This window comes from Rhincodon typus, chromosome 1 (genome assembly GCF_021869965.1).
Source record: "Rhincodon typus isolate 14 chromosome 1, sRhiTyp1.1, whole genome shotgun sequence".
Taxonomy (NCBI): domain Eukaryota; kingdom Metazoa; phylum Chordata; class Chondrichthyes; order Orectolobiformes; family Rhincodontidae; genus Rhincodon; species Rhincodon typus.
Genome location: NC_063332.1, coordinates 23,263,293 through 23,289,356, shown reverse-complemented (window position 1 = coordinate 23,289,356; position 26,064 = coordinate 23,263,293). Strand labels below are relative to the sequence as shown.

The 26,064-nt window shown below is 41.0% G+C and overlaps 2 protein-coding genes across 6 annotated transcripts in view; one reads left to right on the top strand and one right to left on the bottom strand.

Moving 5' to 3' along the window:
• Positions 1-18,249, bottom strand: part of maea (macrophage erythroblast attacher, E3 ubiquitin ligase) — a 150,481-nt gene extending 132,232 nt beyond the window's left edge. The window contains exons 1-2 of the mRNA XM_020528170.2: positions 17,974-18,249; positions 13,403-13,585 (exon numbers count right to left, since the gene is read on the bottom strand). Coding sequence (XP_020383759.1) covers positions 13,403-13,585; positions 17,974-18,042 — 252 coding nt within the window. The 5' untranslated portion in view covers positions 18,043-18,249. The remainder of the gene's footprint in view (positions 1-13,402; positions 13,586-17,973) is intronic.
• A 6,291-nt stretch (positions 18,250-24,540) lies between these two features.
• Positions 24,541-26,064, top strand: part of ctbp1 (C-terminal binding protein 1) — a 326,742-nt gene continuing 325,218 nt past the window's right edge. The window contains exon 1 of one of the 5 annotated variants that reach the window (XM_048599905.1): positions 24,541-24,656. The gene's annotated coding sequence lies outside the window, so the exon portion shown is untranslated. The remainder of the gene's footprint in view (positions 24,657-26,064) is intronic. The other 4 variants (XM_048599872.1, XM_048599885.1, XM_048599894.1 and 1 more) reach the window with 4 other exon arrangements.

Below are 26,064 nucleotides of genomic sequence, written 5' to 3'. Positions count from 1 at the left end.
TGCCATTGATTTGCCCGCTCACCCAACTGTCCAGATCATGAAGGATCTCTGCATCCTCCTTTTCACCCTCCCACCCAACTTAGTTTCATCTGCAAACTTGGAGAGGTTACATTTCATTCCCTCATCCAAATCATTAATATATATTGTGAATAGCTTATAGTCACAGAGTAATAAGAGATGAAAACAGACCCTTTGGTCCAACTAGTCGATGCCAATCATGTTCCCAAACTAAACTAGCCCAACCTGCGTGCATTCAGCCCATATTCTTTCAAACCTTTCCTATTCATGGACTTATCTATATGTCTTTTAAATGTTGTAACTGTATCTGCATCTACCACTTCCTCTGGCAGTACCACACAATAACTATTCTGTGTTTGAAAAAAGCTTACCCCTCATGTCCTTTTTAAATCTTTCTCCTCTCACCTTAAAAGTCTGGCCCCTAGTTTTGAATTTCCCCACTCTAAGAAAAAGACACCTGCCCATCACCTTATCCTATGCTTGTCACTTCATTGCTGTGGTTGTTGCAGCCTTAAGGCTGAAAACATTGTGCACTTCAACGCCTGGTCCCTTTCATTCGACATCCTTCTTATGGCAGGACAAATATTTCAAATTCCCATCCTTATTTTATTGGGAAGTCCAGAAGTAGGATGCCAATAATGTTGGAGGGGGCTCGGCAAAGTGCACACCTTCACCATTGCTTCTGAAAAAGGAGAAGGCAGAAAATAGACTAGAGTAATGGGGCAGCACAGTGTCCCTCTTTCTACACCATAGGGATTTTATGATTCTATCAAGAGTTCAATACTCATTCAGGACGAGGAAACATTTGGATCAAACTCATATGAAGTCATTTGAAGCCAACTACGATTAAGCAGATGTTTGAAAGCTCCATGAAGTGGCTATCAGATTTTCCTGACTGCAAACTGAATTCAGAATTAAGCCGATCAAGGTGTTTAAAAAAAAGATTGTTTACTTCTGGTGATGTTACTGTACAAGGGTTAGTGGTTACTGTATGGTTTTTTTGGGATCTGCCAACTTTTGGGAATACATTTGCACCATGTGTTTCCAATTTCAAACTGGTGTTGTGCAAGTAGTCTGGTTTATTCTATTTTATTCTTAATTTCTTTGGCTTGATAAACTTCTGTTTTATTGTTAAAATCAAATTGCTAACATTGCATGTCTAGGTTTTGGTGAGAGACCACATTGTTAAAACAAAATACAACTTGATGTACCAAGTCAGAATTCAGCCTGGGATCTGACTTGTCCAGTAATAACATCAGTTGGGATCGCAACACCTGTAATGTTGCATTAGCTTCCTTGTTCTGATTTTCATGACTATATTAACTCACATTTTCACTTAAATTACAGATTAAACTGCATCAACTTGTGCATTGTTAACACTCATTCCATTTGTCATGTCTTTTCTCATCCCATTAATTCAATTTCTCAAAACATTTTCATTCGGAATTTAAAGAAAAACTAGTTTAATGGTGATCATGTAAGCGCGGCAATTTTTGAAAAAACATCTGGTTCACTAATGTCCTTACTTGGTCTGGTCTATGTGCGACTCCAGACACACAGCTGATGACTCCCAACTGCAAATGACTCTCTGGGCAAATTAGGAATAGTCAACATTTGTTGACTGAGCCAATGATGCTGGACACCCATGAACAATTAAAGAAATTTAAATAAAAAAATATAAACCCTCACCACCCATATACAAGTCATAAGGAGCAGTTCCAATACAAATGCTATGGATCACCACTAAATCTTTCCATTCAGAGAAATATCATTTTAGAAATACTTGACTTTCTGTACTCCTACACATTTCCATTATATAACCTGGTGTGCCACAAGTGCCATACCTTGAACCTTGCAGTTTTAGTATATTCAGCCTTATCTACAATTTTCCATAAAAATAATCAGTCAGTAATTGAAGTAATAAGACCATTGCCACATAAAAACAGATTACAGAGTTTGTTAAATACAAGTGAAACATTAAGGTGATGTTGAAAATACAATTCGACAGGGCCCTCAACCGTGTCAGACACACCTCCCGTACTTTGGCCCTCATCTGCTCTCTTCCCTCCTGCAACAGCAATAGGGTTGCCCTTGTCCTTACCTACTATCCCACCAGAAGATCATAGACACCATTTCCACCACCTCCAGTGAGATGCTGCCTACAGACATATTCCTCTCCCTCCTTGTCCGCCCTCCGCAGGGACTGCTCCCTTCAGGACACCCTGGTCCACTCTTCCTTCACTCCCAGCACCCCCTCACAGCCCCACAGCACATTCCCCTGCAACTGCCAAAAGGTGTGAAACCTGCCCATTTACCTCCTCCCTCCTCAGTATCCAATGGCCCAAGCATACCTTCCAGGTGAACTAACACTTCATCTGCACTTCCCAGAATCTAGTCTACTGCATTCGCTGCTCATAATGTGGTCTCCTCTATACTGGGGAAACGAAGCATAGACTGGGTGACCACTTCACAGAACATACTGCCTACAAAAAAACCCCGAGATTCCAGTTGCCTGCCACTTCAACACCACCCGTACCCTGACCAACATCTGTCTCAGGCCGGCTGCAGTGTTAAGTGAAGCTCACTGCAAGCTGAAGAACACCACCTTATTTTCCACTTGGGGACCCTGTAGCCCTCCAGACTCAATAGAGTTCAATATCTTTAGGGCCTAAACTCTCCCATGTCCTAACCCCCAACACTTGTTATCACACAGTCCACCATCCCAGCCTGATTGTTAGCAACTCCTTTGTCTGTCCAACTGTCTCTCTCTCTCTTTGGGCTCTATCCTATTGTTTATTCCCTTACCCACCCACCTCCCTATTTTCTGCATATAAACTGACGTTTTCCCAGCCACCATCAGCTCTGAGGAAGGATCACTGGACCCGAAACGTTAACTGTTTATTTCCTTCACAGATGCTGCCAGACCTGCTGAGCTTTTCCAGCAACTTCTGTTTTTGTTAGCTTCAGTCATAATTGATTTTCCTATCCGTAATACAACTCTATCTTCTTATAGTGATAAGATACAATGTTTGTCAATGTACTCAGAAAAGTAACTAGTTTCTTCATGATTTGACATACGGAGCATAAGAATCTGAAATACAGATAACCCCCCAATCTACAACAAGGCCCTCACTGAACCTTTTTAAAAATAATATTTGGTGGGACGTGGGCATTGCTGGCTGGTCAGCATTTCTTGCTCACCCCTAGTTGCCCTTGACAAGGTGGTTGGTGAGCTGCCTTCTTGAACCACTGCAGTCCACCTGCTCTGGGTTGACCCACAATGCCATTAGGGAGGGAATTCCAGGAATTTGACCCAGTGACAGTGAAGGAACGGTGATATATTTCCAAGTCAGGATGGCGTGTGGCTAGGAGGGAAACTTGAAGGCGGTTGTGTTCCCATGTACCTGCTATCCTTGCCCTTCTAGATGGAAGTAGTCATGGGGTTGGAAGGGGCTGTCTGAGGATCTTTGGTGAATTTCTGCAGTGCATCTTGTAGATAGTACACACTGCTGCTACGGAGTGTCGGTGGTGGAGGGAGTAGATGCTTGTGGATGTAGTGCCAATCAAGTGGGCTGCTTTGTCCTGGGTGGTGTAAAGCTTCGAATGTTGTTGGGGCTGCACTCATCCAGGCAAGTGGGGAGTATTCCATCACACTCCTGCCTTGAGCCTTGTAGACGGTGGACAGGCTTTGAGGAGTCAGGAGGTGAGTTACTCGCCGTAGTATTCCTAGCTTCTGGCCTGCTTTTGTAGCCAGTGTTCATGTGGTAATTCCAGTTGAGTTTCTGGTCAATGATAACACCCATAATGTTGATAGTGGGGGATTCAGTGATGGTCACACCATTGAATGTCAAGGGATGGTGGTTAGATTGTCTCTTATTGGTGATGGTCATAGCCTGGCATTTGTGTGGTGTGAATGTTACTTGCCAGTTGTCAACCCAAGCCTGGATATTGTCCAGATCTTGTTGCTTGAAACATGGACTGCTTCAGTATCCGAGGAATCGTGAACGTTGCTGAACATTGTGCCATCAGTGAACATACCCACTTCTGACTTTATGATGGAGGGAAGGTCACTGATGAAGCAGCTGAAAATGTTTGGACTGAGGACACTACCCTGAGGAACTCCTGCAGAGATGCCACAGAGCTGAGATGACTGACCTCCAACAACCGTGACCACGTTCCTGTGTGTCAGGTATGACTCCAACCATTAGAGAGTTTGCCCCAGTACCCCTTGATTCCAGTTTTGCTCGGCTTCCTTGATGCCGCATCCGGTCGAATGCAGCCTTTATGTCAAGGGTGTGGCATCAAGGAGCCCTACGAAAACTTCTGACAAAACAAATACACAAGATGATAAGAAGTGAAAATGTCTTTGGCCAATCAATATGTACATGTCCCTTAAAAGCTGTTTACTTATATTGGAATCTCCCATCTAAGCCTTCCAGCAGCATTGCCTCTGCCACCTAGATTCACAAGGACATTTTAGAATGCTAAACCATGAAATTTTAAGCCACCACGTGCAATGGAATCATCATGACATCAGTGCTCAATTAAGTCATGACTTGCCGCATGTTGATATTACTATATTTATTGCTATGAAATTGATTAAACATAGCCTGGATCTTTTGGCCTTACAGAAATGCCTTCAGCTGATTAGAACTTTAAAATTCCAAACATACATGAAATCTCCAGTACAAAGAAATGAAACCTATGAGGCAGAGGAAAGTTAGGCATGAATTTGCACTGACACCTTGAATTTCAAGCAGAGTTCTCAACAGATAGAACAATATTCCTTAAAGAAAAAAAGCAAATTATTTATGAATAAAAATAGAACAGGAGAATTGGGAAGATAACCTAACGGGACAAGAGAAGAATGGCCAAACATAATTGTTCACTTTTTCGGTTTTAGTTTCTATAGTTGCTTATTCCTAAAATATACAAAATATAGTTGGATCACAATAATTCTTTCATGTCTAATGGCTCATTTTCTATTACTCTCATTCATCCTGTCTTGGTTTTCCAATTTTTCTGGATCAACAATTTCATGCTTTTAGACATTGGTGTCTCTACCACAGGTCATCTGTCTGAATGATCACTCTTTCTCGTCTCTTCTACCAGTGCCCCTTTCCTTCTCCAAATTCATTAAGGTGAGCGATGTTTATGCTGATAACATCTGAATCTCACTTGCTGGATGTGATTGGGGAGAAAATTTAAATTAGGGAAAGAAATTTTGTGCAACATGCCTCAAGAACAGAAGTCAAAATTTACCAATCAGGAAGAAGAAACTGATGCTTTATTAAGAACTGGACCAAAACCTTTCAAATATCAAGGAGATAGCTAAGACCCTAACTTATCTCATTTAAAGGTGCTGTGTTACCAATCAAATTAGATCTGGAACACTTGAACCAAAACATACTTTATTCTTACTGTACAGTCAAAATACAAACAAAACAGAGTTGGTCTTCCTTTAACTCCATTGGAATATCTAACAGAAAAATAGATTATTTAACTGCTTAACAGCAACCATAGTACACCCTTATCAAAGGCATAGTCAGTAAAACATGTTGCTGCCAGGAACACATGAGAGACAAAGTTAGCTGTTGCAGGGGTGAGGGGGGGCTTCCACAGCCAAAATCAAAACCCCAACTACTGAAAGGTAAACTGAAGCGCTGGTTTCATAGGAGCCTGACTCCACTCATTCATGCTGCTGGTATTGTTCCAACTTTTACAAGAAAACCCAAGGCCTCACAAACTACCCAAAATCCATAAATCTGACTGTACCAGTCAACCCATTGTCTTTGCCTGCTCCTGCCCCACTGAACTCATCTCTTCCTGCCTTGACTCGGCTTTTTCCCCTCTGGTCCATCAACTCCCCATCTACATTCGGGACACTACTTGTACCCTCCACCTTCTCCAAGACTTCCAATTCCCTGGCCCCCAAAACCTCATCTTCACTGTGGACATTCAGTCTCTCTACACCTGCATCCCTCATGAGGGCAGCCTAAAAGCCCTCCGTTTCTATCTCTCTTGTAGACCCAAGCAGTCCCCCTCCACGAATACGCTCACCTGCTTGGCAGAACTTGACCTCACCCTCGACAAATTTTCCTTTAACTCCTCCCACCTCCTACAAACTAAAGTGGTGGCTATGGGCACTCATGGGTCCAAGCTATACCTGCCGCTCCACAGAATACATGTAACATTCCTCTTCTGCAGTTACACGAGCACCATCCCTCACCTCTTCCTCTGCTGTATTGATGATTGTATCGGTGCTGCCTCATGCTCCCATGAGGAGCTCCAACACTTCAACACCTTTCACCCCGATCCCAAATTCACCTAGGCCATTTCCAATGCCTCCCTCCCCTTCCTGGACCTCTCCACCTCCATCTCCAGCAACCAACTTAGCACCAACATCCATTTCAAACCCACATACTCCCACAGCTACCTCAACTCCACCTCCTCTCACCCACCCTCTTGCAAACATGCGATCCCATACTCCCAATGCCTCCATATCCACCACATCTGCTCACAGGATGAAGCGTTCCACTCACGGACATCCCAGATGTCCTCCTACTTGAAAGGCCCCAAGTTTCCCCTCTCCTGTGATCCACAATACGCTCAACCCGATCTCCTGCATTTCCTGCACTTCTGCCCTCAAACTCCCTCCCCCCAACAAGGATAGAGTCCCCCTGGTCCTCACATACCATCGCACCAATCTCCAAATCCAATGCATCATCCTCTGCCATGTTTGGCACCTGCAATCAGACCCCACCACCAAAAAGACTCTTCCTTCCTCACCCCTACTGTCTTATGTAGCAACCGCTCATTCCACAACTCCCTTGTCCGCTCCACACTCACACTTCCATCACACCCGGTACCTTTCCTTGCAACCGCAGGAAGCGCGACACCTGCCCCTATACCTCCCCTCTCTCCTCCATCCAAGGCCCCAAACAAACAATCAGACAGACATTTACCTGTATATCTTCTAATCTGGCCGATTGCATCTGTTACTCTCGATGTGGTCTCCTCTATATCGGAGACCAAGCGCAGACCCGGTAACTCATTTGAAGAGCATCTGTGCTCTGTACGCTCCAATCAACACCACCTTCTGGTTGCCAGCCATTTCAACACCCCTTCCTACTCCCCTAGCGACATGTCCAAACTGGGCCTCGTCTACTGTCACACGGAGGCCACATGTAAACTGGAGGAAAAGCACCTTGTATTCTGCCTCAGGAACCTGCAGCCCGATTGCCTCAGAGTTCACCAGCTTCAAAATCTCCCCACCCACAGCCTCATCCAATGTCCAGCCCTCCCTCTCATCCCCACCTCCTTGACCTGACAATCTGTCCATCTCCCTTCGCACCAGCTGCCCCACCCTTCCCATTGACCTATCACCACTCTACCTATCTTCCCACACCCCCATTTATTTCTGAGTCCCCCTCCCCAGTCCTGATAAAGGGTCCTGACCTGAAACGTTGGCTTTCCTGCTCCTCAGATGTTATCTGACCTGCTGTGCTCTTCCACCTCCACATTTTATCACCTCACAAGCTGTTTACTTTATAGGCTTCGATGAAATAGCTTGGTGCGTAAAGCTGCAAGCTTCTCTTCAAACAAAAAACTAAAACTTCCAATACAAAAACATACCTCTCAACGCCATAGCATCGTCACAACTTAAACAACCAAATTAAATGAAGAAAAATGAAAACTGCACTGATGGGTCATGACAAAAAACACTGCACAAGTGTAAATATCCTGATAAATCCAAAGAATTAGATATTACATAACAGTGCATGTTTGCAAATCATTGCAGTGATGCCGAAGAAAAAAAGATATTCATAGGAAAATCTTAGTTGTCAATCTTCCATCCATGCGGTAACTTCCTGTTTTAACAAAAACCTCTTAGAATAATTTAAAACAATAAGTTATCTGATCAATACATTGTTTTCTCCACTACAGATCATTTTGACTAAGTTTTGTTCAGAATAACTGTTAATAACACTTCAGGAACACAGATGTCGAAACAGTACAGGGCATAACTAAGGCAAGGTGTTAAATTAAAATGTTGCATTATTCTTATACTTGCACCAATATCTTCACTAATAACCATCCAGAACACAATGGAGCAAAGCACCTTATGGCGCACAGATGAGTTCAATATTATTCCCTAATACCTCAAACTGTTAAAAATGCAAATTGGTAGCAGTCCAGCGAGTTGATAATCTTGAACGTTGGTGAATGACAGGACTCAGAGTACATCTGCTCAACAAACTAAATTCAAGGAAATAGAAGTGGAGCAGATAGTGGAGGAAAAAAAAAAAGAGTTAGAAAGAAAAATAAAGAACAAAATAAAGAGAGAAAAAGAACAAAATAACTGTTGAAACAAACTCAGAACCCTCTAAGGGTAACATACTAACTTAAGGAAAAGCCAGAGTTTCAAATGACCCCTCTTAGGTACTTCAAGCTCAGTGGCACATCAAAACTTTCAGTCACCACACTAACTGTATTGTTAAGCAATGAAGGAGAAGCCCTTTCTACTGCATGTACAATATACACTTACTGTGCAAATCCAGCAGCTGCTTGGTACTCTTGCGGAGACAAAAAAAGTTTCTATTGTTGGCAATGGAACCAATATTAGTAGCACAAAAAGTTCAATAACGTTTCCAACTCCCAAATCAGCATATTTTTCCAAATGAAAAGTACTTCCGCATTCTCTATATAAGCCAGTTAACAAACTAGGAAATTATCATAATTGTTCTAGGAAATTCTGGTCCACTAATCTGCACAAGTAATTTTCCAAAGTAATTCTTTTGAGCTCATACAAAGAACCAAAAATCCTAAAAGACAAGTAACATTAAAGTCAATCTCATGAATTAGGTTTAAACTTTGCAGCATAAATGTCCATTGAACTAGTGCTTCTTTATGAATGGCCAAAATATAATTTCCTGTCACATCCTGCAAGAGAATCACAATTAATAACACTAATGAAATACCTAAGAGCTGAAACTCGGATAGCAGCAGGATAAAGCAAACTAAAATTTCCCAATATCTAAAACATTATGCATTCATATTTAATTAATCACCACAATGACACTGCATCAGTGCTTGTTCATATACTTAACTGCTACAACTTGCAGCTTTAGAAATTAACTTAGTCAATGCCCAACAGGTAAAAATTTAGCTCAAAATTCAGACCTGTTGAATTTCAAACACAAAACATTCATTCTAAACTTGTAGCTGAAAGTGAAAATGAGTTCAATTGAATTTACATTAGAAGGAAAGTCCAAATTTTAAAAATTGCCAAATCAATTTTGTACATGCGATCTGGACAGGGTACAATGCAAATATGGGTTGTAGATGTAGATCATTAAAGGCTAATCTCTTGGTCAAAAGGTAGACAAATGTGCTTCAAAAGAAAAATCCAATCAAGGGTTAACTTGCTACAATCCCAAATACAAAAAAAATGCCATCTGAGTTCTGCACTTAAAAATGAAGAATTTTTCAGTTAGTTACATTTATATAATAATACTTGCAATGCATCATTTCAAAACTGTCTATCGAATCACTGTATGGAAGAACAATAATGGGTTATTCAGTGTCACATCTATATTCCATAATGCCAAATTTCCAACATAAACCCACATTGACAAAATGGTACTCTTATCTTACACCAGCTGAACAGTTCCACGTATCATCAACAGTAAGGTAGTGAAATGCCACCTCACTACCCCAAGAGACATGCAGCTTTAAAAAAAAAATCAACTTAGCTGCTGTGAGAAGCAGGCTAAATAAGTTATCTTTTATAAATATACAGCACAAAACATTTCATCCAAAACGTAAATATAACATATCTGGACTTCCAAAAGGCATTTGATAAGGTGCCACACAAAAGGTTGTACGCAAGGTAAGATCACATGGGGTTAGGGATAATTAATTAGTCTGGATAGAGGATTGGTTAACCAATAAAAAGCAGAGAGTCAGGATAAAATGGAGCTCATTCTGCTTGGCAAGATGTATCTCGTGAGGCGTCACAGGGTTTGGTTCTCAGGCCCTAACTATTTACAATATATATTCATGCCTTGGATGTAGAATAGAAAATGCAATTGCCAAATTTGCAGATGACTGTACAATAGGTGAGAAAGTAGCTTTTAAGAAATAAAAAATTTACAACTGGGTATGGGACAGGTTAGATGAATGGAGCAAATTTGGCAGATGGAGTTAACGGAAAATCAGTGTATGTGGTGTATGTGAATTTACAGATAACTTTTGATGCAGTCCCAGATGCTTTAATTTTGCATAAATAACCCATTACATGGGACTGCACCAAAAGCTCTCAAAATTCAAGTGCACCACATACACTGATTTTCCCTTTTCTATTCTAGTTATATCCTCAAAAAATTCCAGTATATTTGTCAAACATGATTTTGCTTTTATAAATCCATGCTGATTTTGTGTAATCCTGTTGTGGACTTTAAGAAGAGAGTGTCCCGTTATCACATTCTTTGTAATACACACCAACATTCTTCCAACAAATATAGTGTTCAACCAACCTGTCACTAATTCCCAGCTTTCTCCCACCCTCCTTTCTTTTTCTGAAAAGTAATGGGGCTACATCACCCTGCGTAGACTGTGCCAGAATCTACAAAATTTTGGAAGATAACAACTAATGTATCCACTATATCCATGACCACTTTTAGTATTCTGGGATGTAGATCAGGTCCTGGAGATCTATCAGCTTTCATTCCCATTAATTTCTCCAGCACTTGTTTTTAAACCAATACTAATATCCCTCAATCCCTTCTTCCCCAAAGACTTTGCTTCCCCACTATTTCTGGGAAATTATTTAGGTCTTCTTTGAAAAGGTTGTCAATGTTAACTTAAAATTTGCTGGGTTAAATGGAAGAAAGTTAAATTGAATTGAATAAAATGAAGGAAACAAGTTATGAAGCCTGGTGATAACCTAATGCTTGAAAGGTTACTGATTTTCACAGTTTTGTGACTTTTGCTGAAGTGATATGCATACATTTATTTGAAATGCTATAAACGCAGCAGCAATGAACTGAACTATCGCAGTATCTCTGGAAAAGTTGAAGTACTGTTTAAAACAGAGTGCATCAGATGTGGTAATGTAGACTCTATCAATGTGTTTGTCAACAATGTGATTGTTATAGATTATGCTGTATCATTCGTTCAACCAAACAATATTACAAAGATGGCAACAGCATGAGCAAGCAAAAGCTGACAAAGTTTGTTAAAAGACGTAGCCCCATTACTTTTTAAAACAGAAAGGAGAGTGTGAGAAAGCTGGGAATTACTGATGGGTTAGCTGAACACTATTCGTTGGTATATGTTGGTATATATCATCAAGGATGCGATAACAGGGCACTTTCTTTTTAAGCGAAGTCCACAATAGGATTACACAAAGTCAGCATGGATTTATGAAAGCAAAATCATGTTTGATAAACACCTCTTTCCAGGAAGAGGCAAGCAAGTCTTCACAAGCAATTAATCAAACTAGCCATGGCAGATCACACATTTGAGATGTTTGCCAAACTGATTATTTGATGGAGACTGGTCAATGTAAAATTTGAATGTACAGCTTAATGTAGGGAAAAAGGATATAAAGAAAACTTTCTGCAGAGCATATTTGTATAACTCAGGAGGGGGTCTGTATGTTCAGCAGCCGGAGGCTGGGATGAAGCAGGCTGATCACCAATGCAGGTCTGATCCTTGGACAAGTCCATGTAAACGGGTTCATTTAAGGTTGCAAGCATTGTTTGGGCAAGATTTTTGCGGTATTTCTTGCAGTGCACTTATCTTTAACAAAGAACATGGTGTATGTTCTATTATTATTGGCATCCAGAGGAAATGTGACCAACAAGTGAAACTGGGAACAAAAACCTACAAGTTATTAGCTGCTTAGCTGCCCTGTTATTTTCTTGCTCTCCATTATCATTACTCCCATTTCACACTAAGTGGCCCACATTTGTCTCCACTAACCTTTTTCTTTTTAAATACTTAAACTATCAACAGTCCACATTTATGTTCCTTGGAAATATACTTTCCTTCTTATTTGATCCTTTTTCATCAAACTCTTGGTCCTCCTTTGCTGAATTCTAAACTGCTCAGAGTCCTCAGGCTTACAATTTTTTTTTCACAATTTCATATGACTCTTCTTTGGATCTAATCCAGTCCTTAGCTGTAGTTGCCAACCAGACGATAAGCCATTCACCCACTATCATGCCTTTTACTGAAGTTACCGATTCCATCACAGCGATTTTTTCAAAGTCAATTTACTTTCTGTAAACAGCGAATGGCTTACAGGCCATGATAAACTGTTGAACTCGTTCTTTGGTAAACCCTGTTTAATCCAGAAAATTTCCAAACAGTTGTAAATCTTCCAGCCTTTTCACATTGTTGAAAAATATCGCTATGCAGTCCCAACAAGTTTTTTTTAAATTATTCATTCATGGGTTGATGGCATCATTGGCTGTGCCAAAATTTATTGCCCTTCTCTAATGACCCAGAGGGTTGTTAAGAGTCAACCACATTGCTCTGGGTCTGGTGTCACATGTAGGCCAGAACAGCTAAGGACGAAAGAATTCCTCCAAGGATACTAATAATTTTTATTCAAAAGAAACAAGTTTAACAGTGATTACATGGTCACAATTAGGCCAGCTTCATTTTAAATATCTGTTTTTTTAATGAATTCAACTTTCACCATCTGCTGTGATGGGATTTGAACCCATATCTCCAGTGCGTTAGTTTGAAGTTCCGGATTACTAATCCAGTGATGTTACCACTGCCACCACCTCACCCAAAGGCTGACAAGTAACCCAATTTCCATCTAAGCCCAAGATTGCTCAGAAGATTTCCCATCAGTCTGCGGCTGTCAGCAGTTCAATTTCATCAACAAGAAATTGGCAATTATTAAATTCTATCCCTAGTTTAAACCATATTACTGGCCAATCGGTGTTCTTATTTCACCCTTAAGTATCTTCTCTGCAGAATTATGTTCTCTTTTGTGCTACTTAAGTGAGAATTTGTTTTGGGATGAAAAGGTGCCATCATTCTAGTTCAGGATTACAGTTTAGTTGCTAATCAGCTTTACCACTTGACAATTTAGAAAGGAGTTTTACTTAATAATAAAAAAGTTATTTCAGTTTATTTGGGAAAGCTTGTCTGAGTCTCTTCATCATCAATAGAAGCACCAAACAGGAAATAATTGGCAATTTGGTAACTGAATTAAACTAGTTCCATAAATGGTGTGACTTGTGAAGTGTAATGGGGCTTAATTACTAGCATATTCCACCCATCCCAGTTGTAGCAACCCAAACAACATGCTGTGATGCCAACAGCAGAAACCTTGGTCACCAATATAAAATAATTATTGTACCTTTCGTTTTAAAGCGCTGAGTTTCTCAACCACACCATCCAGCAAAGTCACCACAGAGTCCACCGCTGGACAGTTGTTCAATGTTTTCTCCAGTTCGGCAACTACCATGGTTACATGACTTGTTTCTCGGTCAATATTTTTCTGGGCTGCTCGGAAACGTTTATTCAAGGTTTCATAAGGTACCTACAAGAAAACATTACAATTATTGAATCATTCTACAATACGAAATTCAGACAAACATTGGCAATAATCTGGTTTCATATTTTCTGTTAGACAATAACAAGGCAAAAAGAATGTCCCATTCATCTAATGCGTACATATTACAATTTATATTGCTTCATCGTCTAATCCTTGTACTTATGATAGCAAGTTAACATTGAAACTTTTTTGATAATCCGACCTTTTGAGGTAATATGGTGCTTGCATTGTTGTCTTGAACAGAGGGATCTGACTCCCAAAACATGGATTTTCTAAAACTTCTGTTTTGAGCATACAACTCAAAAAAGGTTGACCAAGAAGTACCTTAACAGTATATTAATTGTACAGTTCTAACATGTTATTGATCTGAAATATGGACTTGGTTTCTTTCTTATATGCTACCACATCTGTTGAGTATTTCCATTGCACAGCAACACAAGAAATAGGAAGAGCCCATTCAGGTTCCTCTGCCATTCAATGCAAACACAGCTGTTCTTAAGCTTCAACTCCATTTTCCTGCCTCCTCCTCATACTCTTGACTCAAGATCCAAATTTCTCTATCCCCAACCTTAAAAGATAGTCAGCAATGGAGTAACCACAACCTACTGGGCTAGAGAACTCCAGATATTCATAGTTCTTTCAGTACAGTAATTTCTCATCTCAGTCCCAAATTCAGTTACTGCACCCTTGTTTTAGATTCCCTGATCATGTAAAAACAGCCTCAGGGGCTATTCTCCTAAAACCCTTCAGAATTGTGTGTGTTTCAATAGATTATTAAAATTATTAGATAATAAGTTACATCAGGATTGCCAAAATGGGGATCAAGCCGAAATTTTGCAGTTGCGTTCTCCAAGGTACCAATGGCCATCACAGAGACTTGACTGAGTTATAACAACAATATCCTGCAATAGCAGACAGGTTTCCTTCCCCCCTGCCTCAGTCATGACAACGTTTAGGCTTGAAAATGGGTTCTGTGGGAAATGTTGAGAATCACTTACATCCTCAAAAACCAAAATTTGGCAAACAGGATTTCCATTTTTTCAAACCACACTGACTTCTTCTAGTCACACTATACTTTAAGTGCATTAAGATAATATTTTCTATTTTCCTTACTGCTTTCCAGTATCTGTAACAGTATAATGGCTGTTAGAACTGAATGCTCATCCTATCTGTGTAAAGTTGATCCTGTCTTCAAACAATGTTGTGAATACATTGGGGAAGAAAAGGAACTGACCAAAGATAAATGCTTGGAGAATGCCAGTAGTTGCAATAAAAAGCAAATTCAGTAATGAACATTCAATAAAACTATCAGAACAGGATACTTCATTAATATTCGTATCACTGCAACAGGAAATAGATTGTGAACTAATCTGGAGGTAAAGTGGTCCCCTCATATGTGCTCCCTGACCGGAGTATTTCCAGCATTTTGTTTCCTTTCTAGATTTCCAGAATTTGGAATTTTGCTCTTGTTTCAGTGGGTTAAATGAAGTTACTTAGTGGCCACTGAAAAAATTCTTCATTCTAAGATAACTTCAATCACTGTGACTCTAAAATTGGAAGTTAACAAAGAACTTTCCTATTTTATTCTATACACATTCACCTAACAGAACAATCATTTGGGCCAACTCCAATTTGATGATCAGCCTACTTTGCCTTTTTTCCCCCCCAATTTATGCTCAACATTACTTGAGTGGAGGGGGAGAAAACCATTCCATTTCTTGGATAGCCATTCACTTTATTGTGGGCTTGCAAAAGTGCACATGATCATCCATGAAAAAACATAAAATTGAGCTTCTCTCCTCCTCCACAAACTGTCGTCTTAAACTAGCTCCCAGCTTCCTTCAACTTTCATCAAGAACAACAGCAAAACCTCATGGATGATTCTTCTTTAAAAATTAGATCAAGGTCATCTGTTCAGCTGTCTCAGTTACTTCTATCAAATGAGCCATACTGTCATCCTGCCTGCCCCATCATTGTATTTACATCTGTCTCTCCGGTCTCCCCTCATGCCATTTCACAGCTAACCTTGTTCATGAAACTCACTTCTGATTCTCTTGAACCTGGGCATTGTTGCAAGAGTTCCTGAAGACCAGTTTGCAGTACATACCTTTTCAACCACTCGGTTAATGATTCTCCCTCCATAAAGTCAAAACTTTGGGACATTGCTGCCAACTACATCATGTTCACTTCCATTGTGAAGATAATGAAGCAGTTCATGCTCAATGAAGCAAGATAATATTTAGGTCTGGGTTTAAAAGGTGACAGGCAACATTCATACCACACAAGAAATAATCAAATCATGTCAACATGGCATTCAACACTAACTACATGGCTGGTGGGTCACCATAGATCACAATCTAGTTACATAAAAACAAGGCTTCAAGAGCAGGTCAGAGGTTAGGAATTCTACTGCAGTAAGTACTTCACCTCCTGACCACCCAAAAATCTGTCCGCCATGTGCAGAATACAAGTCAGAAGTGTGATCAAACACTTGCCTGATGAGTACAATTCCAACAACACTCAAGACACTCAGCACCATTCAAAATAAAGCAACCAACTTGATTGGCACCCCACCCATCACATGGAACATTGACTTGCTCCACCACTGTTATAGAACAACTATTGTGGAGCACTTCAAGATTTCAACAGCACCTCCCTAATCGCTGTCCTGTACCACCTGGAACAATAAAATTAACAGACACATGGGAACACAATCTCCAGCAAGTCTCACAACATACTGACTCAGAATTACAACCATACTTTTAACATTCGTCTGTCTAAATACTAAAATTCTCTGCGTAACAGAATTGTGGATCTATTAGATAATCCACAGTGCAAGAGCCAAATCAGCAAAATTGTTCCAGAGATTTAGGGATTGCCAATAAAAGCTACCTTGTAAACAACATTCACATGTCATGATCAAATAAAGAAGTCTGCACACTGCCATTCTAACATAATTCAAAATATGGCAATTTCGGCTTGTAGATTTTTAAAAACCCAACGTGCTCAGACATGTTATGACAAACAAACCACCTGACCCAGAGATAAGGATGGCACCGTAGCGCAAGAGCCCTATAGTTCCATTTGTACACCGACAAAACTCAGCTCCACCTCACTTTGACCACTTAACCCTTCTACTGTCCAACTGTCAGACTCTGGCACCGTTTAATGCCCAACATCTTCACCTTAGTTGTAATTACTCCAACACACCTGCACCCTTGGTACTAAAGATACTCTGCAACTTGACAAGATATAGAACTGTGCTGCCTATGTCCAAACTTCCACTAAGTCCCATTAAACAGTCACCTCTGTGCTCACTAATTTTTGTTGACTCCCAATTATGGACAGATGGTGATGTATTCATGCAACTACACATCCAGAAGTCTAGTTAATGCTCTGGGGACATTAGTTTCAATCATTTCACCGTAACAGACGATGAAATTTGACCTCAAAAGAAGTCTGGATTTCAAGCAGACCAACAGGCAACCACGTAACCACTGCCGATTTGCATGAAAAAAAATCTGGTCCACTAATGCCCTCCAGGGAAAGAAATCTGCTGTCGTTACCAGGACTGACCTACAAATGACTCCAGAGCAACAGCAATGTTGTTGATTCTTAATTGCCCTCCCTCTGGGCAATTAGAGAAGGACAATAAATGCAGGGCAAGACAACACCCACATCTCAGGAATGAATTTTAAAAACATTACATAAAACGTCTTCATGGCCTCACCCCTCTCCAGCTTTATAATCTAAAAACTGGCTCCCGGAAACGTCGTTCCCCAACTCTGCTCCGCTAGCCTGGTCTTTCGACCATACTTGATTTTAATTGCTCCAAACCAGCAGTTGACATGGCCCTAGTTCTGGAATTTCGACCGGTCTCACTTTCATTCCCATTTTAAGATGTCACCTCTTCGACCAAGCGTTTAGTCATCTAATCTTATACCTCCTAATGTACCCTATCCTCAAATTTTGTTTGATTAATGCTCCTGCGAGGCTCTTGAGTCATCTTACCGCGTTAAAGCCGCTCAACACCGGTGACTTGGAATATGAATGTCACCGACCAATGCAGCTCGTTAGCACCATTTATTTTATTTTGCGACCGAACTAAGTACACGCAGATAGTTGATCTTAAGAAATACGTTTTGCAGCGTTTCTTCATTCCAAACTCGAAACTGACAAACAAAAACACTCAAATAGCTGATCGCAACTATTGACTGGTAAGATTAGCGCCCGTGGAAAGACAAATTGGTATTTGAACTCCGGCTGGTTTCTTCCCTGGGACTTGAAGATCGCACTCAGTGCAGAGTAGCATGAAACACTGACCAGGCAGAACCATGAAAGGACTGATGACATTCACCACATGCAAAGCATACCTTTAAAGTCGGATATTCCTGGACCTTTAATGCCATCGAGAGTTGAGCAGCTGATTCCTGCACCGCCATCTTAACTCAACTATCAATACTGTGGTGCAACATGGGTAAAGACAAGAAACCAATAACACAACCGATCAAATGAAAAATAAAAAAAAAACTTCAGAAAGTAACCAAACACGCTTGGTACATTTCATTAAAAAGGAGTTTTAAAAAACCCTCTATCATTCGATCAGTTTATTCATTGTATTTGAATACCCTGCCTCGTTTCCAGCAGCTGATGGCAGAGGGGAGGGGCCGGCAGTGTTTAAACTTACATCGATCGAACGAACGCGATAACGGCGACCTAGGCCCCGCCCCAAGGCCCCAACCACACACCCCTGCTTTCAGTCTCCGCCCATAGTGTGGCTCCGCCTCCTTCCGCAGTTTCATCGTGACGCCGGTTCCCGCGCTGACCGTTAAACGTTTAAAAAAAATTACCAGATCGGTCTCGCGCACCCTTATCCCACTCTCTCCCGACCACCGTGCCGTTATCATTCCCCACTGACACCCCTTCCTCCACTACATCCCTCAGCATTTCCCCACTTTTCGCCGCCCCACCACTACTCATTCTTCCACTCTTTCTCCCCACCACTGCCGTCATCATTCCCCTACTCTGTCCCTCCCTATTTCACCCATCCCCTCGGTACCTCTTCATCACTTTGCCATTCTGTCTCTCCACTTCCCATCCTTAGCATTTTCGCACTGTCTCTCGCCATTCCACAACTTCCACCAGCCCATTCCTGCCAACTGTAGGATTCACTCTTCCCCTAACCCTACAAATAAGCTGCTACTCACCCACCAAGCAAAAGCTTCCCCCTCCTCCAGGGAAGAGATTGCTGGGCCCCTTGCTGAGATATTCGTATCATTGATAGCCAGAGGCGAGGTGCTGCAAGACTGGAGGTTGGCTAACTGTGCCACTATTTAAGAAGGATGGTAAGGAAAAGCCAGGGAACTATAGTTCGGTGAGCCTGACATCGATATTAGGTAAGTTGTTGGAGGGAATCAGGAGGGACAGGATTTGCATATATTTGGAAAGGCAAGTACTGATTAGGGATAGTGACCATGGCTTTGTGTGTGGGAAATCATGTCTCACGATCTTTAGTATTTTGAAGAAGTGACGAGGATTGATGAGGGCAGAGTGGTGGATGTGATCTATATGGACTTCAGTAAGGCATTTAACATGGTTCCTCATGGTAGACTGATTAACAAGGTTAGATCACATGGAATGGAGGGAGAGCTATTTATTTGGATACAAAACTGGCTCTAATGTAAAAGACAGAGGATGGTGATGGAGGGTTATTTTTCAGACTGGAGACCTGTGACCAGCGGTGTGCCACCAGGATCGGTGCTGGGTCCACTGCTTTTTGTCATTTATATAAATGATGTGGACGTGAACCGAGGAGGTATGGTTAGTAAGTTTGCAGATTATACTAAAATTGAGGGTGGACAGTGGAGAAGGTTACCTCAGAGTACAACGGGCTCTTAATCAGATGGGCCAATGGGCCGAGGAGTGGCAGATGGAGTTTACTTTAGATAAATGTGAGGTGCTCCATTTGAAAAGACAAATCAGGGTAGGACTTGTACACTTAATGGTAAGGTCTTAGGAAGTGTTGCTGAACAAAGAGACCTTGGAGTGCAGGTTCATAGTTCCTTGAAAATGGAGTCGCAGGTAGTTAGGATAGTGAAGAAGGTGTTCGGTACACTTGCCTTTATTGGTCAGTGCATTGAGTATAGGAGTTGGGAGGTCATGTTGCAGGATATTGGTTCAGCCACTGTCGGAGTAGTGTGTGCAAATCTGGTCTCCCTCCTATAGGAAGGATGTTGTGAAACCAGAAAGGATTCAGAAAAGATTTACAAGGATGTTGGCAGGTCTGGATGCTTTGAACTATAGGGAGGGACTGAATTGGCTGGAGCTATTTCCTCTGGATCATGGGAGGCTGAGGGGTGACCTCATGAGGGGCATGGATAGGATGAATAGCCAAGGTCTTTTCCTGGGGTGGGGACTCCAAAACTAGAGGGCATAGGTTTAAGGTGAGACGCAAAAGATATAAAAAGGAACTTAGGGGCAATTTTTTCACTCAGAGGAGGTGACCAAGTGCAGTTCATGTAGGTTATGTGGATTTCAAAATAACCTTTGACAAAGTCATGGAAGGCCTATGAAGAAGGTAAAAACACATGGGATTCAGGGTAACTTGAAAAGTTGAATCCAAAATTGGCTTAGTGGCAGGAGACAGAGAGTGGTTGTTGAAGTCTGTTTGTGGTACCGGAGGAAGACGTCCAGTGGTGTACAACAGGGATTGGTACTAGGTCCCTTATTGTTTATTTGTGCAGATGAAAGTGTTGGGTAGATGATAAGCAAATTTGCGATGACATGAAAATTAGCCGGGTGATTGATAGTGATGAAGGAGATCTTAGGTTACAGGATGATATGAACGGATTGGTCAGATGGGCAGATCAGTAGCAGATGGTATTTAACCCTGATTAGTTTGAGGAGTTGCCCTTTGGAAGAAATAAAATGATATGGCAGTATTCAATGAATGGCATGACACTGAGAAGGTCAGAGCAACAGAGGGATCTTACAGTGTTGGTTCAAAAATCCCTAAAGGTGTCAGGGCAGGTTAATGAGGTAGTTAAGAAGGTATAAAGGATGCTTTATCAGTTGAGGCTCAGATTATAGTAAAAGCAGGTTGGTTATGTTGGATAACAAGATGTAGAGCTGGATGAACACAGCAGGCCAAACAGCATCAGAGGAGCAGGAAGGCTGACGTTTTGGGCCTAGACCCTTCTTTTGGAGCTGTGTAGGACTTCGGTTAGGCCACAGCTGGAGTACTGTTTACAGTCCTGATTTCCATACTATAAGGAAGGGTGTGATTACACTAGAGGCATTGCAGAGGAGTTTCACCAGGATGTTCCCTGGGATGGACCTAAAGTGAAGAGAGGCTAGTTTGCTTCCTTTGGAGCAGAGAAGATTGAGAGGAGATCTTATAAAAGTGTGTAAGGTTATGAAGGGTATGAACAGGTGAATAGAAAGCAGCCGTTCACCTTCTCCCTGAACAGTCAGTAACAAGGGGAAAGGTTTTATGGTGAAAGGCAGGATGTTAGAGGGAATTTAATGATTCTTTTTCACCCAGAGGGTGGTGGAGGTCTGGAATGCACTGCCTGGGTGGGATAATAAAAATCGCATACTTGGTTGAACACTTGAAATGTCAGTTCATTCAAGGCAATGGGCCTTAATTTGATTTTGATTTGATTTGATTCATTAATCATACTTGTATCAAGATACAATGAAAAGTATTGTTTCGCATGCTATCCATACAAATCATACCTTACATATGTACATCAAGGTAATAAAATAGAATACAGAACATAGTGTTACAGCTACAGAGAAGGTGTAGAGAAAGGTCAGCTCAAGTATGAGAGGTCTGTTCATAAGTCTGATAACAGCAGGAAAGAAGCTGTTCTTGAATCTGTTGGTACATGTTTTCAAACTTCTGTATCTTCTACCGATGGAAGAGGGTGGAAGACAGTAACCAGGGTAGGAGGCATCTTTACATTAGCTGCTTTCCAAAGGCAGCAGGAAGTATAGATGGAGTCAATGGAAGGAAGGCTGGTTTGTGTGATCGACTGGGCTGCATTCACATCTCTCTATAATTTCTTACATTCTTGAGCAGAGTAGTTGCCATGTCAGGCTGTGTTGCATCTGGATAGGATGCATTCTATGTTGCATCTATGAAAAATGGTATAGGTCATTGTAGCTTCTTTGGAAGCAGAGGAATTAGCGTGCTTTCTGGACTGTAGTATCAATGTGGATAGATCAGGACAGATTGTTAATGATATTTACTTTTAGGAATTTGAAGCTCTCGACCATTTCCACCTCAGTACCATTGAAACAGAAAGGGGCATATCCTAAAAACTGCTTCAACTTGTGTAGATTTAGTGTAGTTTTAGCTGCAGATTTGATGGGCTGAAGGGCCTCTTCTGAACTGTATGATTTTAAGAACTGCGATTGCATCAAAGGAGCTATCAAAATTCCAAACTGATTAGTTGGAGGACCATGGATTAAATTGTAATATATTTTTTGAAGCCAATCAAAATTCCCACAAAATTAATCACAATGGATTGGATACGGTGCATGGATGCACATAAATAATTTGCCCAAATAGGCCCTGTTTTCTTGGCTCTCAAATTGCCAGCATTCCATATCAGGAAGAGGAAACACTTCAAAGACATGCTGAAGCTCTCCTTGAAATAAACAGTATTGACATTAATGAGAGACAGGGACTTGTTATCATTCTGAGTAACTGTTAGCAACTTGATGTCCATCAAGCTGCATCACAATTTGAATCAAAATCCTAAAATGAGGCAGAGCAATAGCAGAAAGGAAGCAAATCCTACACTACGGATCCCAGGATCGCATGGGATGTCCTGTCCATATGATCAAAGGTTTGGAGGTTGAGAGTCACCCTGTTCAGTCACATGAAGCCCCACAGCAGAAGCTTGTGACCCTGAGTCGATGTCTTCCTCAAATCAAGGGACAACTGTTGGCAATGACTTGTGTTAATAATAATCCAGCATAAACATTAAATAGCTTTAAAAATGTATCCCATACCACTTCAGCCCATGCTTTTCTTGTAGTCCAGGAATAGGAGCTTCCCCTATTGAGGGACCAATAACAAATAAAATGCTTAATTTTCAATCTTGTCTTAATAAAATGCATTTGTGAATTAAAACACTGAGGGAATTTCAGACAAGGGCCCTATGCAACTGAAATCATGGCCACCAGTGATGGAGAAATTATGATTTTGAATTCCCAAGAGGTTAGAATTAGACAATTGTCAATATCCCACAGGATTGCTAAGTTGGAGAAGATCACAGACATAGGGAGTGGCAAGGCCTTGAACAGGTTTGGAAAAAACAAGAGAATCTCAAAATCAAGGAATTGCTTGACTCGAAGCTGTTGGTGGTCAGCAGGCACAGGTGTGACAAGAGAATGCGACTTATCTGTGTGTTATGATGTGGGCACCAGTACTTTGGATGACCTCAAATTTACATGGGGTATAATATGGGAGACTATTCTCCTTGGAATAGTCAAATCTACAGGTAATGAAGGCAGGCATCAGGATTTCAGTAGATAAGTTGAGACAGAGGCAAAGTTGAGCCATATTGCAGAGATGACAAAAGGTGGCCTTGCAGATGGCACAATTATAAGGTTGAAAACTCATCTCAGGATTAAATGTCACACTAAGATTACTTGCAAGTGAGAGAGAGAGAGAGACATTTGTTAAAAAATGAGCTTTGAAGTAGATGACAATGGTTTGAGTCTTTACAACATTAAACTGGAGGAAGTCTCTGCTTATCCAGTGCTGGCTGTCACATGTTATTTCTTCTCAAAGTACAAATACAGTGATAACACACACTTTTCTGTCTTACGAGGTGTCCTTGAAAAGTCTGCCCTCATAAATAGATATTTCCAGTGTATCTCGTGTGACAGAGCTTCATTAGACACTCGGTTGCAAATGTAGGTATGAGGGTGTTAACTTTTGCTTGTTGCCAGACTTGTTGGAGGGATAAAGGACAAATATTGACGAAAGCAAAACAAAATCGAAGTTGAAGAGAAAAAGCTGATAAGTGCACAGGTTTTAAACCATCTGTTCTGCAACATGAATTTCAATGTGGAGCTTTTTGGTGTGGAATTAGCTGAAAAGTGGCTGCAGTTTAAAAGTGGAGAGAAATGCAGGTTTTGTTAGAAATTTTGTGAATCCATTCGACTTTTGGGACGTCTGTTTCTTATTCTGTCCCCTCAGAGATAAGTCTGAATTCATTGCCGCTTCCTTTTCGCCATTAACTTAAAGATTGCAAAGCGCAAGAGGTGTGCATATGGAATTGTATCAGTACTGGTACCGTATGAAACTAATCCATATGACATGTTTGGTTCAAGTCTTGGGAAAACCGAGTTTCCAGATACAAGTCCATGTCGCTCTTGTTATGCATTGAAAACTTTTTTAAAAATCACTGCGTTGACTCACTGGATCGATTCTAACATTTAGCATAATAAAAGCTCAAATCCACCTATTTCAATTATGTTTGGATAAATCGCGATTTTGACTGGAAACAATGATTCTATCCGTCATACCATGTTACCTTTAGGATATATGTGAAGGTGTTCTGTAACAACAGTTTCGCGTCGTTTAAATTCAGTCGACGTTTCTGATTGCGGTATGTGTCTTTTTTTAAAAAAAAGGTATGTACATGATTTGGGGGATATACTCCGAGTTTGGAGTGAATGCCAATGTAAAACAAAGATGTTTATTCGCAATGTGGGAAGGCAGAAATCATGCTCTTCGTTGATAAGTAAATCATATGTCGTTGTTCAGTTGGTGCTGAAACGACCCAAATATCTTTTATGTCGCTGGTTGTTTGTGAAGCATTGCGTGTTTCGGTATCCAAGTACAATTCGCGGTGAAAGAGTGCGGGGGTGGGGTGGGGTTGGGGGTGGGGGTGAGATTTGTTTGGGGCGGAGGTTGTTGATAAATGGGTCGCTTCGTTGACAAAAAAAAACACACCCTGAACTTATCCATTTGTCGATAGTTGCGGCTCTTAACAGTGAAAAGGCTTTCGGTTTCGGCATAAAAAATAAGTGTAAGGTTTGTACTTGTTCTTGCTAATCCTGCTGAAACCTTCTGTATGGCTTACTGTAATTACACCGGGGATTGAATTCAATGAAGCGTTGGGCTCTGTACATTTGTTTGATAATTCGGTGGTTTGGTGAGACCTTTTCCCTACCCCAGATCCCCACCCCCGCCCCCTATCCCTTCTCCTTTAGTTCGCTCTGGGATGTGATGTTGAGTAGAAATGAAACTGCTTCCTCTAACACTAGAGGACCTGCGCTGGAAAACGCTGGCATTCAAAGCTCAGGCCACTTTCGCCATGTTTTTGTTTATCCAGATAGAATAATGTTAGGGGGAGTGACCTGTTTGGGATCCATTTTCCCCCTCTCTCCCCTTTGTGTGTGTGTATTCGGGATTAGCGCGTGACTTTTACTAAAACACATCGGAGAGTTTTATTCGACAGTGGCAAATGTTCGCATTGTGAAACTTGTTGATTTGCTGGTGACGCTGGCAGTGCGTGAAGTGTTTTCAATTAACTTGAGCTGTTTTCGGAGTTGGATGGGATGTATGTTTTAATACTGTAACACTGGGGAAAATGCAACAGAAAGATAGTGACATGATCATGGCAGGAGGAGATCTGGAAGCTATGGGTTAGTCCAATACAAAATCTTTGTAATTTTTTCACAGTAGCTCGACTGAAAGTAATTTAGTACTTGCCAAAATACTGCCCGGTTTATTTATTTTTTTCCTTCTGTACAGATGTCACAAATGATATTTTCTCATATTCTTGTTTTAGTGCTGAAAATAAATTTATTAAACAGGAAATTACTCCAAAAAATTCGCGTGGTGAATAGAAAAGCTGCGATGATTTGAATTTAAAACTTTAGATATTTTGTTGAGCCCGGACCTTGAAGTGTAACTGCTAGGTTGGTCTCTGCTAGCCTGGGGTACACATTTAATGTCCGAAGCGTTATTTTATTTTAAATCTTTATTGCAACACTACTGATATCTGAAGATACTGCTTATTTTGTTCCGAAACCTGTACAATGAAAGATTATGATGTCATTTCACGAATCTGATCAACTTGGTTGAACAGTGGCATACTCTTGCTTCTGCCCTCTCACCTTTAAAGCTTGAAGAAATCATGTCATGTGCAACTAATTCACCAGGTGTCTCTGTTATCCGTCCACGGGAGATGGGTGTTGCTGTCTAGGCCAGCATTTATTGCCATACCCAATTTACCAGAGGGCAGTTAAGAGACAACCACATTGCTGTAGTTCTGGAGTCACACCAGGTAAGGATGGCAGATTTGTGTCCTGAAAGTACATCAGTGAGCCAGAGATAGAAGGAACTGCAGATGCTGGAGAATCTGAGATAACAAGGTGTAGAGCTGAATGAACACAGCAGGCCAAGCAGCATCAGAGGAGCAGGAAAGCTGACGTTT